Source organism: Pan paniscus, chromosome 12 (assembly GCF_029289425.2).
Source record: "Pan paniscus chromosome 12, NHGRI_mPanPan1-v2.0_pri, whole genome shotgun sequence".
NCBI lineage: Eukaryota > Metazoa > Chordata > Mammalia > Primates > Hominidae > Pan > Pan paniscus.
Genome location: NC_073261.2, coordinates 57,311,187 through 57,330,545, shown reverse-complemented (window position 1 = coordinate 57,330,545; position 19,359 = coordinate 57,311,187). Strand labels below are relative to the sequence as shown.

The 19,359-nt window shown below is 40.3% G+C and overlaps 1 protein-coding gene across 7 annotated transcripts in view; it reads left to right on the top strand.

Moving 5' to 3' along the window:
• Positions 1-19,359, top strand: part of ANTXR1 (ANTXR cell adhesion molecule 1) — a 236,575-nt gene that overhangs the window by 72,032 nt on the left and 145,184 nt on the right. For all 7 annotated transcript variants that reach the window (XM_003830925.6, XM_008956339.6, XM_008956338.5 and 4 more), the window contains exons 9-10: positions 5,889-5,949; positions 17,750-17,848. In XM_003830925.6, coding sequence (XP_003830973.1) covers positions 5,889-5,949; positions 17,750-17,848 — 160 coding nt within the window. The remainder of the gene's footprint in view (positions 1-5,888; positions 5,950-17,749; positions 17,849-19,359) is intronic.

The window sequence follows — 19,359 nt, the reverse complement described above, 5'->3', positions numbered from 1 at the left end:
CTCCTGAGTAGCTGGGACTACAGGCGCCTGCCACCACACCTGGCTAATTTTTTGTATTTTTAGTAGAGACGGGGCAACTTTTTAAACATTTTATTAATTAGAGATTAAATCATTTCAAAATTCATGGGGACAACATTGACAGTCCTGAAGATGTGTTTGAGCCAGTTGTGTGTCCCAAGCTGCCTGGCTATCCCCAGGCTTATCCAATGTGCTTTCTGCCATCAGCTGTAATAACGTTTGTGGCGCTTCTGTGGGAGGCTGAGCCCCACCTGCCAACTACAGTTTTCTATGTTTTTCCCAAGGAAAGGGGTTGAGGCCTTTACAAAGCGGCCGACCTAATACAGGGGATTATGATATGCCTACAACATTTTTTTTTAAGGTAAGCAATTTTTAAAAAATGAGGTGTTGAAATTGGCCTCTTGGGAAGGCAGCAAGTCCCCAAAGATGGTGGTACTTAATCAGATGAGGGGAGTATTACAAGATGCAGCATATGGACTTGTATTCAGAAGACCCTAAGGTTACACTTATAGGGGGAAAGGGAGATTAATACATAATATGCTACAATGCCAGTTTATTAAGACGTGCAGGAAGTGTGTCATTTATTCATTTATTTATCCAATATTTATTTAATGCCTACTATGTGCCAGGCTAATCATTGTGAATATAATAAGTAAAAACAAACCCAGTCCTTCTCCTTGTAGAGTTTATAATCTAAGAAGACAGTGACCAAACAATAAAAAAAAACACTGTAAATTATAAACTAGGATAAGTTATCTAAAGGATGGCAGTTTACATTAAAATGTGCATGGATATAGAGATATTTCATTGGTCAAATCACCAGCACTTAGGTGGCAGAACTCATATTGGATTTGGAGAGTGACAGAGAGAGCAAGGCTAACTTAAACGTTCAGGTTTTTGTCTTAGACAACTGAACAGCTGTAAATGGTCAGTAGATACTTAACCATCCTTGACACCAGCATACTTCAAACCCCATACATCTTTAAACCAGAATTTGCCCTTTACAACAAATAAGACACCAAGGAACATGCTCTGAAAGACTTTCTGAAATATGTGTGAAAGCAAAAGACACCTATACCATCAATGGATAAAAGAGATTGGTCCATTATAAACACACAAAAAAGTTCTCCAACAGGAAATGGCCAAGTAAATAAAGATTGGTTGTTTATTAAAGCAAGAAGCAGAGCAAGTAGAAAAAAAAAATGCTGTGCCTATGATAAGGGAGGGATTCCTTGTAACTCTGTGCAGATATTCACAATTCTATAAAGATTCTTGAGAAATCTCTGCATAAACTGAGAACTTCATGACAAAGGACATTAGATTTTTAGAATTTGAAAAAATAAACTCTTCTATACAACCCGGACTGGTCCACAATGGATTTCACTTTAAATATATCAGACAGCTCCTGTAACTTGGCAAAGTTCTTGTACATCTGCTGCCTCTCTTACTCGTCCTCCCACCAATAATCCAATGAGATGTACAAAAGTCAACTTACCAGAAACAACACATTACAATTATTTAGCTCTTTATGGATTTCAAACATACTTTTCCATCTATTTTCTCTTTGAAATCTGTCCAAAAGTTGGCAGGAAAATAGCATTAACCTTGGTTCAGTTTTTGTCAGCAAATATGATTAAGCAGAAGGCCAGTGGTGGGCGATGGGGCTTAAGCACATGTGAACCACGGTCCATGCCCAAAAGTAGCAGCAGTAGCAATAGTAATGACAAAGGAATAGTTAACAGCCACTGTTGTTTGAATACATGCCAGACATTCTCTTAAGTGCTTTACTGCCAAGGTCATTTTGACCACTCTTCTTGGTGCCTTATTTTCATAAGGTGCTCATGCTGGCTGGTGACCCAAGGGTTATTAACTTTCTGTGGATCAATCACATCTGTCTAGTTCTGTCTATAAGACAAAAACCTTGTCAGTTTTCCTTGATCTCATGCTCTCCCTCACTGTCCAATCCAATATGAATTTTATTACCTAAATCTGATTGATTTTACAAACAAAATATCTCTGCGTTCATGACTGTTATTTTATTTAACCATCATACAGCCCTTTGAAGTTGGTGTTTTTCTTATCCCATTTTACAGCAGAGGAAACTGAGATTTGGAGGTTTGATAACTTGTCCGAGTCCACATGGCCAGTAAGTGATGGGACTCGGATTTGAATATAAACCCATTCAGAGTCCAAGTCTATCTTCTCAGTCTCCAGAGCTTAAGTTCTTGATAGTAATAGCTACCATTAGTTGATTACTTATCAGGTTTTAGGCACTGTGCTATGGGCTCTGCCTGTATGATCTCCTTTAATCTTCCCACACAACAACTTTATGCTAGTACTTCAGGTAGATACTATTGTTATCCCACTTTTATAGAGAGGAAACAGGGACTCAGAGAGGTTATGGAACCTGCCCAAGGTCACACTGCTCATGAGTGAGTTGACCTCAGCTATTTGATTCCAGATTCCAAGCAATTACTCAGGATACTGAACTGCTTTCCAAAATTGGGGTTCAGAAAAGTTAAGGGATTTGTAAAGGAGCATAGGTCAGGTAAATACGGACCAGGGCCAAGACCCAACTCTTCACGTGGGATTATACTTGAGGCGTGCAGTTATCTTATCCCTCTCTCCTCTGCAGATCAATCATACCCTCACCTCAAAGCCTCTTCCCTCTAACATCAGCCTTACCCTGTGTAAGTCTCTTCCACTGCATCTAGTGATTTCCCATCAGCGATTCCCCAGTGCTGTGTCTACACCTCTGCCATGGCTACCACTGGCCAGGCCTCCCTACCCCTACACAGTCTCCAGTCCCTGAGCTGATCTGCTGTCTGCTACAGTTCAGACAGGCTGATTACCATACAGTCTTGGCTGCTAAGAACCACGAGAACCCTTCAAATCCACCAACTGCCATTGTGACTTCCTACCTTTTGAAACCAGACATTTCAAATGAGTAGGAGCCCCAGTCCCAGACAAATCCTGCCCATCCCCCTCACTGATAAATTTTACTCTATTGGCTGTATTGCATCCTTCCAGATGTTTTAAGTTAAGATTGGGAAAGCTGTGTTTTTACTGGATTGAATCACAGTGCTTGGCTGACATTTTTTGGCCCTCCATACACCCCTTAGATTTATCAGCTAATTGCAGACACTTTGAGAGAATAATACAGCATGTGTTTATTATGACAACCCCTGTTAGTGTGCCTTTGTGGTTAAAGATCCACGGATGGTTCCTTTACCAATCCCTGGTTAAGGATCAGAGTTGGTTCAAAAAGGTTGGTTGAAACTCAGGTTGGGTAAAAATTTCATGTGTGTGTTTGGGGAATGGGAACAGGACTAGTCCAAAAGCTCTTTTTAAATTCTTGGACTGTTTTGAAGTCTTTAGTTTTGGATGATAAAATGATTTATTAGGAGATGTCAAATGCCTGAGGAATTTTATTTAAAACATCAAAAAAACAGCTTTGTGTTGTTCTAATATCACTGTTTAATAAGTTTCTCCCTGTGGGCTACCTCTATTTCTCAAATGTGGGCTGTCTGGAGACTTGTGCCTGAGGACAAGTCAAAGGGGGTGGCTTCCTCCCTTGGTCATGGCAACCACTGGCTGAAGTACCCCATCAAACAGGAAGAGCCCAAGAGCAGCAAGTTCAGGGATTGGCAAATGGACAATCTTCACAATTCAGGCAGGGCTGTCTGGGATGAATCACTGTGCACCAGGATGCTAGCAAGTCCCAGTCCTAGTACGGTGCTATATGCACAAGAGACCAAAAAGACTAGATCAACCATAAGACACTGGGGAAGCCAGCAGGGAAACACAGGTGCCCAGGATATATCCTTGGGGTCCTTGTTCCCAAGTTAGACTGACAATGAGTGGAAAACAGGAGCTCAGTGTTTTCCCCAGGTGCCCAGAGCAGGTGTGTGAGGACCGCTGACTCTAACAGAGATGGGCAAGGGACATGGGAGTCCGGAGCATTCCCTTCATGCTACAGTCAGGATAGACTTAGGGACCAGGGAGGAACTGAGGCTGCACCTGTGTCTGGGGTGGGTGGAGGTGGCTAGGTAAGCCAGAGGCTGAGGAAATGAGGCAGAAGCTGGAGGAACTAATTACTTCCAACTGCGGAGTCAGAAGGATGCTGCAAACAAATAGGGGAATCGAAGTACAAAAATGCCATGAAGCTCTACAGAGTGAAGGAAAAGTAGTCAGAAAATCTGAATTTTACAATTGTCAAGAAGAAATGTTGCTTTTGGTGACATTCAGGTACATAGAGTTACCTAAAATACATGGTTGGGAGATAACCTATTTCAATGAATGCATCTTAATATTTTCTTAAGCATGTTTGTTCATTTTCTTTCACAATGCTTCTCTATAAGGATGCCCAGATTTCTCTCTGGAATGGGTAAATATTACCCCTTCTGAGAAACTGATTTGTTTTCATTCCACAGATTGAGAAAGCTCATAAATATTGGCTGTCCTTTTCGTTTGCTACTAGAAAGCTTGGAACTAAATCCACTCTAGCAAGGAAATAAGCTCCTCACAGCATATTTTTTCTATGCTATTCTCACTTCTTGCGTCATCTTCCCTTTATTTTCCCTTTAGTCAGCCCCACATTTTCATTTATTCTCTTTCATTTGTGTCTTGTGATATATCATTTAAGCTGGAACAAAGAAGCATATGTAAATAAATACAACGATGCAAATAAATGGGCGTTTCCCAATGCTAAAAGATGCTTTCTTCTTTCACAGACTTTAAATTTTATAATCATATCGTCAGTTGTTTTAACAAATGCCCTTTTCAAGGATAGAGAAAGGGTTTCCTTCAGCCCTCTAAACCATCTCAAATTCCAAATTAAGTAAAGATACTGCATTTGGTTGGTAAATTAACTCAATGTCTTATACTTGTTTAAAATACTTGATTCAAATTCTAGAATCAATATTCTCAAGGTAGGATTTATAAATGGTGGAGAGAAACTTAGGTGCTACCAGTGAGAAACCCCACTCTAGCCAGCAAAAGTCTTCATTATTAACTCCTGTGAAGTCACAGTGCTCTGCTGACTCTCCACTCAACCCTATAAGACTCATTTGTGGACAAGTGTACATTTCCATTTAACTAAGTCTCAGGAGGTCTTCCTGAAGAGTGAGGCACAAATGCCCCCTTTGAAGCTCACATTTTCCAGACTTTTCAAGCAAAAAAGGAACTCTTGGTCATCTGACTATGCAGCTTCTGTGGAGAGTTGACCATTTCCATCCTATCTCTCCAGCTCTATCTAGTATCACTCTCTTATTTCTGCTTTTCAAGCTGCCTTTGCTCCAGTTCAAGAAGTCTATGTACTTTTTCCTTCTCACCTTTGCTCATACCATTCCCTGCCTGGACCCTAACCCTCCCCTAACCCACTCCCTTTCATTTGAGTCCCACCCTCAGCTCCCAGCTCTTCCATGAAGCCTTTCCTAGCATACCTGCCCCAGCATCTCCTCCATGAATTCTGCAGCTCCTACTGTCTACTCTTTCACCCTTGCACCTACCAATAGGAGTGGCCATTGGCATTTATCATTTCCAGAGTTAAGTCCCATTTCCGCAACCCTATGTTAAACCTCTGCAAAAACTAGGACTGGCATAGCATAGGCTCAGTAAATACCTGCCAAAAGAGCAAATGAATGAATAATTCTTAGGGCTTTTAGGATACCCAACAGCATCTAGCACAATCTGGCTTAATAAATGTTTGGTATTGGTACTAGTCAAGATGTTAGACTCCTCCCGCCACCACCGCAACCAAATGTCCTTGAACCTTCCTATCTCTATCTCAGTAGCTAAAAGCAAAACCCTGATTCTGTCTTTGAACAAAATAAGCTGTGCATTGACTCTTTTATTTCCTCTCCTCCTAGATTTTGAAGAAGTCCTGCATCGAAATTCTAGCAGCTGAACCATCCACCATATGTGCAGGAGGTAAATTGAAATGAAATGCTAATTGCTTTCATACAATTGATGATATTTTGAGTTCAAGTCACATATGTACTTCATTGGTGGTGGGGTGGGAAAGAGGAACAGGAAGGGGGAGGGTGAAAAGAGGAGTTGAAATTGCTAACCAGATTTGCTCCAAGGAGAAAAGGAAAGAAAGAAGCCACATGTCAGTTGTTTGAAAGTTAAAAAAAAAAAAAAAATCTGTCCAAATTCTCTTCTTTCACTGGGCGCGGCGCCTCATGCCTGTAATCCAAGCACTTTGGGAGGCCAAGGCAGGCAGAGCCCTTGAGGTCAGGAGTTTGAGACCAGCCTGGCCAACATGGTTAAACCCCATCCCTACTAAAAATACAAAAAATTAGCCAGGTGTGATGGCGCTTGCCTGTAATCCCAGCTACTCGGGAGGCTGAGGAAGGAGAATCTCTTGAACCCGGGAGGCAGAGGTTGGGTTGCAGTGAGCCGAGATCGCACCACTGCACTCCAGCCTGGGTGACACAGCAAGACACCATTTCAAAAAAAAAAAAATTATCTTCTTTCATGGGACATAATTAGAAGGGAATTGTAGAAATACTGGATTCTTACACTGAATACTCAGTGACTACCAACACCCTACCTCTGGATAGAAATGGAATCACCCCTCTTTTTCATGAGGCCCTGCAGATACCAGACAATCATAGTGGTCATAGGCCATACTGGAAATACTGCTAGACTAAAGTTTTTAGTTGGATGCTGGCCTTCTCACACAGTTAATATATTTATCTTAATTGTTTAATCTGCCAGTCCTCACACAATGGTAGTGGACGGCTCTGGTTGTCCCTGTAGAGGGCCATATAGTTTTGTCATTAATAAGGAAGTCTCTATGTAAAGAATTAGCCTTCTTCGAGTCACAAGATTTTCTCTAACTGATCAAAATCAGGGTCATGCTCTTGTTTCATATTTAATGGACCGCTTAAAACTTCAACCACATTGGCGCTTCTCGTATAATTCTTGACAGGTTCCCCATCACTCTTCTTTCATTCATTTGAAAAGTATTCTTAAGTGCCTGCTGCATGCCAGGCACTATGCTAGGTGCTGGAGATAAGGAAGGAAAAACTCTCTGTGTGAGTTCCTGTCCCCCAGAAACTTGCATCTTTCACCATTGAGAGTTTATTGTTGATATCACCTTTTCAGCCTCCCAGAATACAGTGCCAGTTATTAATTTACCAACGGAAAATATGTCATACAACCTGATAAGGTAGGAAGCATTAAAGGAAGAACTTTCAGGCCTCTTCAAACACTACACACATCAATGTTTATGGCATATTTTACTGGTATAAATGAGGGAACTCCTTAAGGATTTTATTCCAGTTTCTGGGCTATAGTTTAGAACAACTGAAAGACTTTAAGGGAGTTAGATGCACTAAAAAATTGGTGCCAGAAGCAAAACATCAAGTATATATGTAAAGATATAAAGTTGTTATCAATACTTGGTAACTAGTTATGTACATACATAAATATACAGCATGCATACATAAATACATATGTACATACATAAATGCATACCTACATAAAGTTGTTAGCAAAATACTTGGTAACTGACTATTCAGAAATATGTGCTAATTTCCCAAAGAAAGGCAATCCCAAAAGATTACCTACTGACCTTTAAATAAATTGCTACCTGACCACACAGATGGCAGGGGTAAATGTGATTGCCACAGAGGTAGATCGGTGAGAATCTCTTTAAGAATTCAGAAATCTTACCTAGGCAAATTTGACAAAAACATATGACCACATGAATGCAGTGCCAGGGCTTCATAAGGGGCCTGTGCAGTGAGGAGCCTCAGTTAGGCTTCATGAATTTACCTTGAAGATAAATTCACCTCTGGGCTTTGTGTGCTTCAGGTAGAGGAATTGAGTAGGATATTTGATTAATTAAATCTCATGTAGTGTGTGTGAATTGTTTTATAAACACACATTTTATAGTTCTGTAATTTTAAAACAATTAGAAAATAAGGGAGTTCCTTGACTGCAATTATTGCTTTCATAAAGAAAACCCAGACTTTGAGTTTAGCAGTCTAATTGGCTGTGTTGTGCAACCTTGGAATGAATCAGAAAGTCTAAAGACAATGAACACAATTTCTGTTAATTCACTAGTATAATGAATTCCCTTCCTGTAGGCTCCTTGAAGACAGAGAAGGAAACTTATTTCTCTCTACTTCCCACTGCCTAGCAGGGTACCCAGCACTCACTAGGTGGCCAATAAATGTTGACTAAATGTCTTGATTCATGTATTCATTAAAAAAAAATGCCACTGATATTTGCCTATTTGACCGTTATTAATTCCTTTCACCAACCATAAGAAGTTAATATACCTTTGAACTGCAACTAAAATGAAGCAAAATCTAAAATTAATAGACAAAGATAGAGTAAGACCAAAGTAAAAGGAAAAATCTCCACCACTTAGACAATGGAAAATTGCCTTTGTAAGTAATTTTAACCTCAAAAAGTAAACAATATCCCTTACCAATACCAGGGTCCACAGGATCTGATCATATCAAATTCATAGATTTCAATGTTTCTCATCAAGTGAAAAAGAAAAATAAATGAATTAAGAATTAAAAGATAATTTTGGAAAAGGTAAGGAAAATACAAGAAACAAATACACAATCCACTAATAAATTTAAACAAATTAAAGCAATTCAACAGATAAATTATTCTAAGGTTATTTGGTAGAACCAATAAAATAGACAAATCTGGTAAATCCAATCTAAGGAATCTTTCTTTAGATTTTCTTAAAATCTCTGGCTTATGTGCAATATTACATATTTTATAAGCAAACAACAGTTATCTGTATCAGAGTAAACTATCCAATCGTATTATCTTTATTTCTTATAGAGAAAAAATTAAAACAAGACACAATGATGAAAGCTAGAACTAGGTTTTGTAAAAGGCAAGCTCCCGCCTCTCAAATTCAAGTCGTAAGGGTTTAAACATGCTGATTACAGAATAACATTTCTAAGAAGAGAATGAAACTCCCAAAAGATATCCTTACATCAAAATTTCTTCCATAGATTTCCTTGAAGATTTCTTGTTGACCATTCTCTGGAGTAAACATAGTTTTCAGGAAGCCTGGGAGCCCATTTCATTGTCCGGATGCCTGTCAGATACAGCGAGGCGTAGCCCCTCTGTGACTTTCATTAAGCTAGTTCAAAGATATAAATATTTACGTGAAAGTGCTTTGAAAAGTATAAATTGTTATGCAGAACAAGATGGCTTGTTATCAGCATCATCTTAATAAGGATTAAAGGCCAGTGTTAGAATCATGATGTTGATAATGTCATACCTAGATGAGAAAAGCATTCCTGTATGTTTCTCCGCTGAAAGAAAATTGGGGAAGAGTATCTGCAAAATGATTAATTAACTCAACATGTATTGGGGGAGAGAGTAAAAAGGAAATAACTGATTGTTCACATTTCTAACATATAATGGTGGGACCAATCCCTAGACAGATATATAAAGAAGGTAAACTTTGCCTTCATCGAAAACCTTTCCTCTTAGCCTTCTCCCTTCACTCTGTGAATTCCTTCTTTTCCTTAGCCCCTAGAACAGCCCCTGCTGTGGAGTCCTACCCAGGTCTGTCCTGCTCAAGACACTCTATGCTGATGATTGCATTCCCCTAAGACAGTGATCTCAGCTGGCTTTCAACCCCAGCTCAACACCAGCAATGGTTCTGACAGCAAACTGAGCTCTGGGCGAGGCAGCGAGATAATGACAACAAAGCCAAAATCTAGCACAGGCCTTTATATGTTGGGCTGCACATAACAAGGTGTAATTTAATGGGACAAATATAAAGCGTTGAACTTGGGTTCAAATATCCAGTTTCACATACAGGCAGGTTTAGGGAATCCTGACTTAGTAACAATTAACGGTAAGATAGGAGAAAAGACAAGAATGATCATAGTTGTCTTGCTCCCCAACAAGAATGCCTCTGACTGAGAAAAGCTGACACAACCTTAGGGTGCATCAATAACCATCCAGTGTCCAGGTCAGGAGAACTAACAGTCCTATTCCATGTTCAGACCATGGTTTCAAGTCCCACATTTTAAGAATGGTATTGACAAAGGCATGTCCATAGGCGAAGAGGTAATGGATCTGGAAATCACATTATAATTAATTCATGGATTCATTCTTTCTTTCATTTCCTTCTTTCCTTGCTTTTTTCTTTCCTTTTCTTTCTTCTTTCCCTCTTTTTCTTCCTGTTTTCCTTTCTTCCTCCTTTCATCGATTCTTAGTGTCTTTTATGCACCAACCCACATGAAAATGTATCAATACAAAAATGCATAAGACTTAGTCCCAAATCCACCCACACCCCTATGAAACTCACAGTTCACTCTGGGAGATAGTCATATGTTCAAATAAATTACAAAACCACGCAGTAAGCACTGTAGCAGAAGTCTGCTTACAGAGTAGTGAGAGCACTACTGAGATGCCTGTGCGATGAGGAAAAACTGAAGTCATCACAGAGACTGAGGCCAGGAATTGAGATACTCACAAGAGCATCTTTAGATATTTGGAGGATTCCCATGCAGAAAGAAATTATTAGGCTTATAATGTATAGCTCCAGGAGACCACCATGGAGGGGTTGGGGAGGAATTCAGTGAGGCAGATTTTGGCTTACCACATGCAACTTGTACAACTAAAGCTTTCCAACAACGGAGTGGATGGTCTGAGCTCTCCCCCCATAGAATCATGTGAGCAGTGGCAGAATGGCCATCTGTAAGCAGATGCTATCTGGAGAAAACCTCCTCCGGGTCTCCTTTACAGCTTCAGATTTCTAAAGATTTAATTCAGTTTCCACTAAGATATTAATGGATGATTATTTCTCAATAACTGAGGAAACCAGTATTCCTGGAACTGTTTCACATTTTTAACTGGAACTCTTATTGGGGAGAGGGAATGGAGAGAATATGTAATCTGCTGCCATCAAAAAGAATTCCAGCCGGGCACGGTGGTTCACGCCTGTAATCCCAGCACTTTGGGAGGCCAAGGCAGGCAGATCACGAGATCAGGAGATCGAGACCATCCTGGCTAACACGGTGAAACCCCGTCTCTACTAAAAATACAAAAAATGAGCCAGGCATGGTGGCGGGCGCCTGTAGTCCCAGCTACTCGGGAGGCTGAGGCAGGAGAATGGCATGAACCCGGGAGGCAGAGCTTGCAGTGAGCCGAGATCATGCCACTGCACTCCAGCCTGGGCAACAGAGCGAGACTCCGTCAAAAGGAAGGAAGGAAGGAAGAAAGGAAGGAAGGAAGGAAGGAAGGAAGGAAGGAAGGAAGGAAGGAAGGAAGGAAGGAAGGAAATCAAAAAGAATTCCAATCACTGCATTGGTAAACAGAGTGACACTCCATCAGGAAAGAAAGAAAGAGAGAGAGAAAGAGGGAGGGAGGGAGGGAGGGAGGGAGGAAGGGAGAGAGGAAGGAAGGAATCCAATCACTGCATTGGTGAACATATATAGGGAGAGAGAACCTTCCCAGAACTCCTCCACTCTCAGAGGTTATAAACTGGCAGCCTACAAGTCCTATCTGATCTGCATATATATTCTTCTTGATTCATACTGCATTTTTTAACTTAAATTTATTGCTAACATTTAGAAAATCGGATTTCACCTAAAAATACAGATTTTCATCTTGACTTGAAAAATCAGAACTGACAACACTGAACCTGTATTTATTACAAGTTAATGATTATTGAGGACTGAATAACTTCCTTTAAAAGAAGCGTATACACTTTCCAGTTCACCATACTCCTCACCACTCTCCATTGTCACCCCAGTACCCAGGCCAAGCATGTGGCTGCCATTTAGCATGGTGCTTATGTCACTGTATTTACGGTCCCTGTTCCAAAACATGCAGGAAGTCTACCTGCTATGTGGAAACCCTTTGTAGCAACTTTGACATTACTTGTATTTCAGTAATTCTGCTCCCAATATAGACTCTTTTTTAAAGTTTCTAATTAAATATTTTTGCAGATTAGCCTCTGTTTAATTAAGAATATGGACCCATTTGGCCCTGTCTAATTTAGCTCCTCTCTGGAAAATGCACCCTGTGCCTGAGCACAGTCTTTCTGTGGTCCCACTCAGTTGGCCTCCAACTTCCACAGTTCACAATGTGCTATGTAAGCAAGGATGCCAGGAAGGAACCAATTGGAATCAAGTGTGCAACTTGCCAACTGCTCTACACTTGAAGTTCTTGTACTCCAGAACTGGAAGCAAGTTATAATTAGCTCCTCACACTGTCATTTCAGCGGCAGTTGTATTCCTACTGTGTTTCCCACTGTTTCTGATAAAACTGGGTGAGTTGGCACAAAAGGAAGGTCAGTTAAGGTGTCATGTTTACCATTTGGAAATTTCGATGTTTAAAACAGACACATTCAAGCAACATCAGATAGTGGTGTATTCCTCTCACTTTTCATTGTTTTTCGAAGCATTCATTTCTGACCTTTGGCCACCTCTTCTAAATGGATTGCTTCATTCTCTGCTCAATCTTTCCTTTCATTTAAAGACATTTCTATGTGGAGGAAGGACTCTCATTTACAAATACAAAACAGCACAACACTTTGGAAGAGTTTTGGTAGTTTCTTACAAAATTAAATATACACCTACCATATGGCCCAGCCATTCCACTCCGAGGTTTTACCTAAGAGAAAAGGAAATCTATGTCCAAACAAAGAAAGGCTTGTGTACAAATGTTCATAGCAGCTCCATTTTTAATAGCCAAAAACAACTAAAATGTTCATCCACAGGTAGGTGGATAAACAAATTACAGTTTACCTGTAGAATGCACTAATTAATACTCAGCAATAAAAAGCAATAAACTATGTATAAATCTCAACATAATTATGACTGTGTCCTAAAATAATTATGTTGAGTAAAAGAAGCCAGACAAGAAAATTACTTACTGCATGATCCTATTTACATAAAATTCCAGAAAATGCAAACTAATATACAGTTCCAGAGAGCAGACCAGTGGTTGTGTGGGAGTGGAGGTATGGAGGGCTGGGAGGAGAGATTACAAAGCAACACTAGGAAAGTTCTGGGGGTGACAGCTACGTTCACTGTCTTGACTGTGGTATTATGATTGTGTACATATGTCAAAATTTATCAAATCATACACTTTATGTGCAAGTTATTGTATATCAATTATGCCTCACTCAAGTTGTTATAAATTAAAAGCTATAACTGAAAAAAGTTCTAGAACAATTCAGGCCTCAGAAAGCACCCATTATATGTCAGTCCCTACATTTTATTTTTGATGTTCCATACCACATTAAGCATCTAAGAGGAGAGCAAATTCAAACTGACTCACAAGATGAAATATCACTGACAATAATTTGGCACAAAAATCTTGGGTGACCAGAACAAGTGGAGAATATACAGATGTCTCATTTTCAGACACAGTGAATGACATGCAATCTTTATTGAGGTCATCTCAAAGCTATGTGTTCCACATTTCCAAAAAGAGAAAAGGAAACCAAAGAAATAAAAGGAGAGAACAGAATGGAATAAATCTATCGAACTACTTACTGACCTTATTTTTTCTTTTTTTAAATTGAGCTATATTTTACATGCTATAAAAATCACCCTTTTAAAAGGTACAATTCAGGCCAGGCGTGGTGGCTCACACCTGTAATCCCAGCATTTTGGGAGTCTGAGGCAGGTGGATCACTTGAGGTCAGGAGTTTGAAACCAGCCTGGCCAACAGGGTGAAACCCCGTGTCTACTAAAAATACAAAAATTAGCCCGGTGTACTGGCACATGCCTATAATCCCAGCTACTCCAGAGGCTGAGGCAGGAGAATAGCTTTAACTTAGGAGGCGGAGGTTGCAGTGAGCCAAGATCACGTCACTGCACTCCAGCCTAGGTGATAGACTGAGACTGCGTCTAAATAAATAAATAAATAAATAAATAAATAAAGTACAATTCAGTGGTTTTTAATGTATCACAAAGTTGTACAACTATAATAACTATCTAATTCCAGAATATTTTCATCACTCCAAGAAGAAACCCTATACCCATTAAGCAGTTATTCCCCCATTTCTCCCTCCCTCCAGTCCTGGCAGCCACCGATCTACTTTCTGTCTCTGTAGATTTGCGAATCTGGACATACTTTATAAAGGGAGTCATGCAATATGTGGCTTTTGTGTCTTGCTTCTTTTATTTAGCATAATGTTTTCAAGGTTCATCCATGTCATAGCATGTATGAGAATTTGATTTCTTTTGATGGCTCAATAATATTCCATTGTATAGAAATACCATACTTATCAGTTGATGAACATTTAGGTTATTTCCATTTTTTGGCTGCTTTTAATAATGCCACTGTGACCATTAATATATAAGTTTTTGTGTGGCTATAACTTTCAATTCTCTTGGGTATATGTCTAGGAATGGAATTTGGGGGTCATAAGGTAACTGTGTTTAACTTTGTAGAACTGCTAAACTATTTTTCAAAGAGGCCACAGCATTTTACATTTCCACCAGAAATGTATGTGGGTTATAATTTCTTCACCAGCAGATGCCATTGTCCATCTCTTTCTTTTCAGCAATCATAGTGAGTATGAAGTGATATCTCCATATGGTTGTGGTTTGTACTTCCATGTGACTAATGATGTTGAACATCTTTTCATTCATGGACCTTATTAAGCCTCAGAAAATAAACAGGATTAGACCTGGTTGGGACCTGAATAAATGATCACCTTATCCTTCCCCTTTATTCTCTTTCTATGCCAAGATATGTTATTTATTCAATCACTCAATGAGCTCATCCTGAGACTGACTCAGTCCCGGGTTAAGGCACAACCCAGCATTCAGAAGAAATAGAAATCTTGGCCTCTGCCGTCAGGAAGCTTTCAATGTAATTGGGAATAACAGTGACAAAAGAATATAGATCTTAAGGAAACCTTAAAGGATAGATAACTTAAAAGATTAAATCAAAGACCATTTTCAGGTGGAAAATTCCTCCCTAAAGCCCTGCAATCTTGAGGTACTTCTTATAGGAGCCGTAAGCCAACATACAAGTTGCCTGAAAACACAGCTGTACATATTTTGAAAGGTGGGTTCAGGGCTTTGTAGATTAGTGGAGTTAAATCACTATGTCCTGGTTCTAGTGTGTCCTGGTTTTCACTTACTGGCAGATTCATTTGAAAGGGTTTTGTTACATAACGTCTATGTGTGAAGAGCTGACATTCTAGTCAGGCTGCTGGGCCAGATGTTTGAGCTCTTCTGGTAACCAAATGTGTGCACTAACACAGAAACCCTATCAGGCAGGATGGGAGCTCACCTCTGCCCTGGTGCACTCCCCAGAGCATCATTTCCTCCATCGTCTCCCCTGGCCTAGGGGGTTAAATTGTTTGGTTTCCACCATTGCCACATCATGGATTCCTGCTGTCTTTCTTCCTAAACTCCCTGAGGTTGGGCCAAGCAGACATGCAGGCAGCCTCTTTTATAGAGGATTTAGCAACTCAACTGGTAATGTTAGAACATGGTGTTAGAGAATAGAGTTTGGCATGTGGCCTGCATTTCCACAGTCTTCTCTTCCTGTGCTGATCTTTGAGGAAACAAGAGAAGTAGGCACAGCAGTGAGGCAGAAAACATTTGGAATCAGCAAAAACATCAAACAACAGATGTCTGTATGTCTGGCATTCAAAATGGACACAGAAATAGGTTTCTATAGGCTTAACTGAGCAAATAAGAGAAGATAAGATTCTTCTACAAATGCTTGACACGTACTAAATTGCTTATTGAGCCAACCAAGGAATCTGTCAGATGCCTGACAGACATCTAGAGAAAACTACTAAGCCCATCTTTCTAAACGTAGCAATTGTGCATTTGCATCAACGTGTATGTATAAATCCTTCATAGTCATAGGACTTATGCTCCTGAAAAAACCATAGGCCCATCACCTTAGCTTTTGGATATGAGTCCCAGTTTTTCTACTTTACTAATGACATGACTCTGAGCAAGTCATTCAAAATGTCACAGTCTCCATTTCCTTATTGTGAAGGCCTCTTATACTTCTAAAAAGCATTCTTTTCTAACTTATACTCCTTGTGGCACATGTAGTGTCTCTGTATTCTTTTACTTAAATTTCAGTTTCTTGCTTCACATCCAGGCCTGTTCCACTTTTCTGCAAAATGAGCAAACCTGCCTAAAATTAAAATAAAATAAGCTTTAAAAAAATCACAACTTCAACTCCTAAATGACTCATCTGTCAGAAGGCAGTGAGTCCCCCTTTTCGCATGGTGGTTCAGAAGCTAATGGCTGAGTTCTAAGGGCATGGCATTTGGTGCCTAACAGACCTCGATTCCAGTTCTGATTCTGACAAGTTACCAGCTGTGTGATCTTGGACACATTACTTAACTTCACTAAGATCAGTTTTCTCATCTGTACCTCCCCAGGCTGTGGTGAGGTTTAAATGACATCAGACATGTACAATATTTCACAGAGGGCCTGGCTCACATTGAGGGAGCAATTAGCATTAGTTATTATTGTCTTGGCAAACATGACCTCTAAATTAGTTTCCTGGGACTGAAGGTGGCATATACTCATGACATTTATTAAACTTCGAGAGTCCCATATACTAATTCTCTAATTTCATTATTCCTCCAACAAAAAGTCTACATTTAGATGGCAATGTACTGTATAAGATCCATATTCACAAACATTGCATTTTTTCCTCTGACCTTCAGTCTATTTCTCTTGTGATATGCCACATAGCATTATCCCGAGCCCCAGTTTTTAGATACAAAAGGATGATAAAAGTGAAATAAAGTGAACACTGACCATTAGATACCAACAAACTTAAGCAAATATTCCCAAACATTTAGCCAACTAATTATTGGGTTTTTTCCATGGTAGGAGTATGGTAAAGGAGAGTTGTTTTTACTTAATAATGATTTTATTCATGTGCATTAATTAAACATACATTATGCCAATGAGAAATTAATATGCAGGCCAGCAAGATATATGATCTCTTCTATGCAGAGACAAATGAGTACTACACTGAGGGGCTGATATCAATTCAAGTAGGTAGTGCTTGGCAACTGACCACTGCTAGGAAAGACTTTGATCCATTCCTAAGTACAATTATTCCTACCTAGCCTATGTACTGCTACTGTGTGCCCAGTAGAGATAGGAGTGCCATAGTGGTATCAAACAACTCCTGACCTAAAGGAATGTTTCTCCAGCTGGGGGAGAAAAGACAAGAAAACAACACCAGACCATACATAATGACAGTCCTACATTGTTCAGGACTAGCTGTGAATGCCCTAAGGCAGTGACTTTCTAAAATGTAGGCACCTTGGGCTCTTAAGAAATCCTTTCAGGGGAGTACAATGTGCAAAACAGACACAGAGGAGGTGAGTTGATTAAAGAGGAAGTGGAGGACCCCTCCCCTGTGGCTCCCTCTGGCTACTGAGATCACAGATTTTCAAACTGCCTGGATTTGAAAACTGGCTAAGATTTGAATGGACAGAGAGGAGGGAGGAAGGTGTTCTGCGTTAGGACCAGTAAGCCCAAAGGTAAAAGGGTGGGAATTCAAATAAGAAGTGATAGGCCCTTCTTGGGACACCTGGTGAGGATGCACTGGTAAGTAGTGAAAGGAACCCACTCGGTTGCTTTTGGTGTTCAACCTAAATTAATTTTTGAATATTTTAAGCCTGGTGAAATAGTGAACAAATGCTCTAAATCAGGGCAGATGTGAAGCTTAAGGTTATTGGCCAAGTAACGAGTCTTGTCATTATTCTTTATTTCAGAGTCATTTCAAGTTGTCGTGAGAGGAAACGGCTTCCGACATGCCCGCAACGTGGACAGGGTCCTCTGCAGCTTCAAGATCAATGACTCGGTCACACTCAGTAAGTCCTTGCAGAGTCCATGGGTTTCTTCGACAACTGACTTCAGGGAAGGGAATTCCCACCCTTGTCTTCCAGCAAGGCCACACACATGAAACCAGCAGAAAAGAGTCTTATTTGCTGGAAAGACCCCCAGCAAGGGCATAGTGAGCCCTTACAGTGGTTCCAGTCAGAAAAGGCACCACTTGGGTGGGCACAGCCCCATGGGTGTCCAGCTTGGTAAGCAGAGCAAGGCTGGACTTGAGTCCCCGTCCTCCACAAAACACAGAGCCACAAGCCCCAGCCCTGCAGCAGCCCTCTGGAAGCAGCGGGGCACTGGTTTCCTTGTCCCCTGCCATCTACCGAGTGGCTCACTCTCAGGTGGGAGTGCTGGTGATGGTTAATTAGGGCTGCGGAAACATGAGCCTCCTTAACAAAGTATTGGGACTCTTAAGGGTAAGTGTGAAAAAGGAATGGTCTAAATGCATTAATCTTGAATAAACCGAAAACCAAACCATTAGGCTTGCACATGTAGATTCTGCAGCTTTTTTCAATCTGGATGATTCTTGCGTGGAGTAGCCAAGAAACTCTCATCGTGGTGAATATCTTACATGAAATACAGGAATATGGAGTAAAACTAAGTGCATTTCATGAGAAAAAATGAATTATCATAACATTGGCTTCTTCACAAGACATTTGTAGCAGTCAAGTTCCTAATTTAAAGATGTACGTGATTCATGTGGTTGACCAGGAGAGATGGGGAAGATGATTATATGAGGAACAGATGCCAGAAGCACTGGTTATGATTTGCATCTGGCATCCGTCACACAGATAATTATTTATTCCACGTCTGCAGTGTTAACTGTCATAATATACTGCATTTTCTGTAATGCTATGTACCTTCTAAATGCTTCACATCTTTTTGCTACAACAGCCCTGAGAGGTAAAGAGAGCAAGGAGGACAGGAGGACACACATTTGTTGACTAATCACTCACACTAGTTTTCTCCTCCTGATAGCCTATTTTTTTTTTTTTTTTTTGAGACTGAGTTTTGCTTCTGTTGTCCAGGCTGGAGTGCAATGGCACGATCTAGGCTCACTGCAACCTCCACCTCCCAAGTTGAAGCGATTCTCCTGCCTCAGCCTCCTGAGTAACTAGGATTACAAGTGTGCATCACTACGCCCAGCTAATTTTTTGTATTTTTAGTAGAGATGGGTTTCATCATGTTGGCCAGGCTGGTCTCGAACTCCTGACCTCAGGTGATCCACCCGCCTCGGCCTCCCAGAGTGCTGGGATTACAGGTGTGAGCCACCACACCCAGCTCCTGATAGCCTTTTGAAGGAGGTTATCTTGTTTTTAAAGAAGAAGAATTGAAGGGCTATGGATATTTCCTTCTTGACATCATAAAACCCACTTTAGTAGTTAAACAGACACATGCTGTGGCTTCCTCACAAACATCTGGAATTCCTGGCCTTGGAGTAATTCCAAACATTAGAAACATTCAGTTAGTTTTCTTAATATTTGGAAATGCTCTC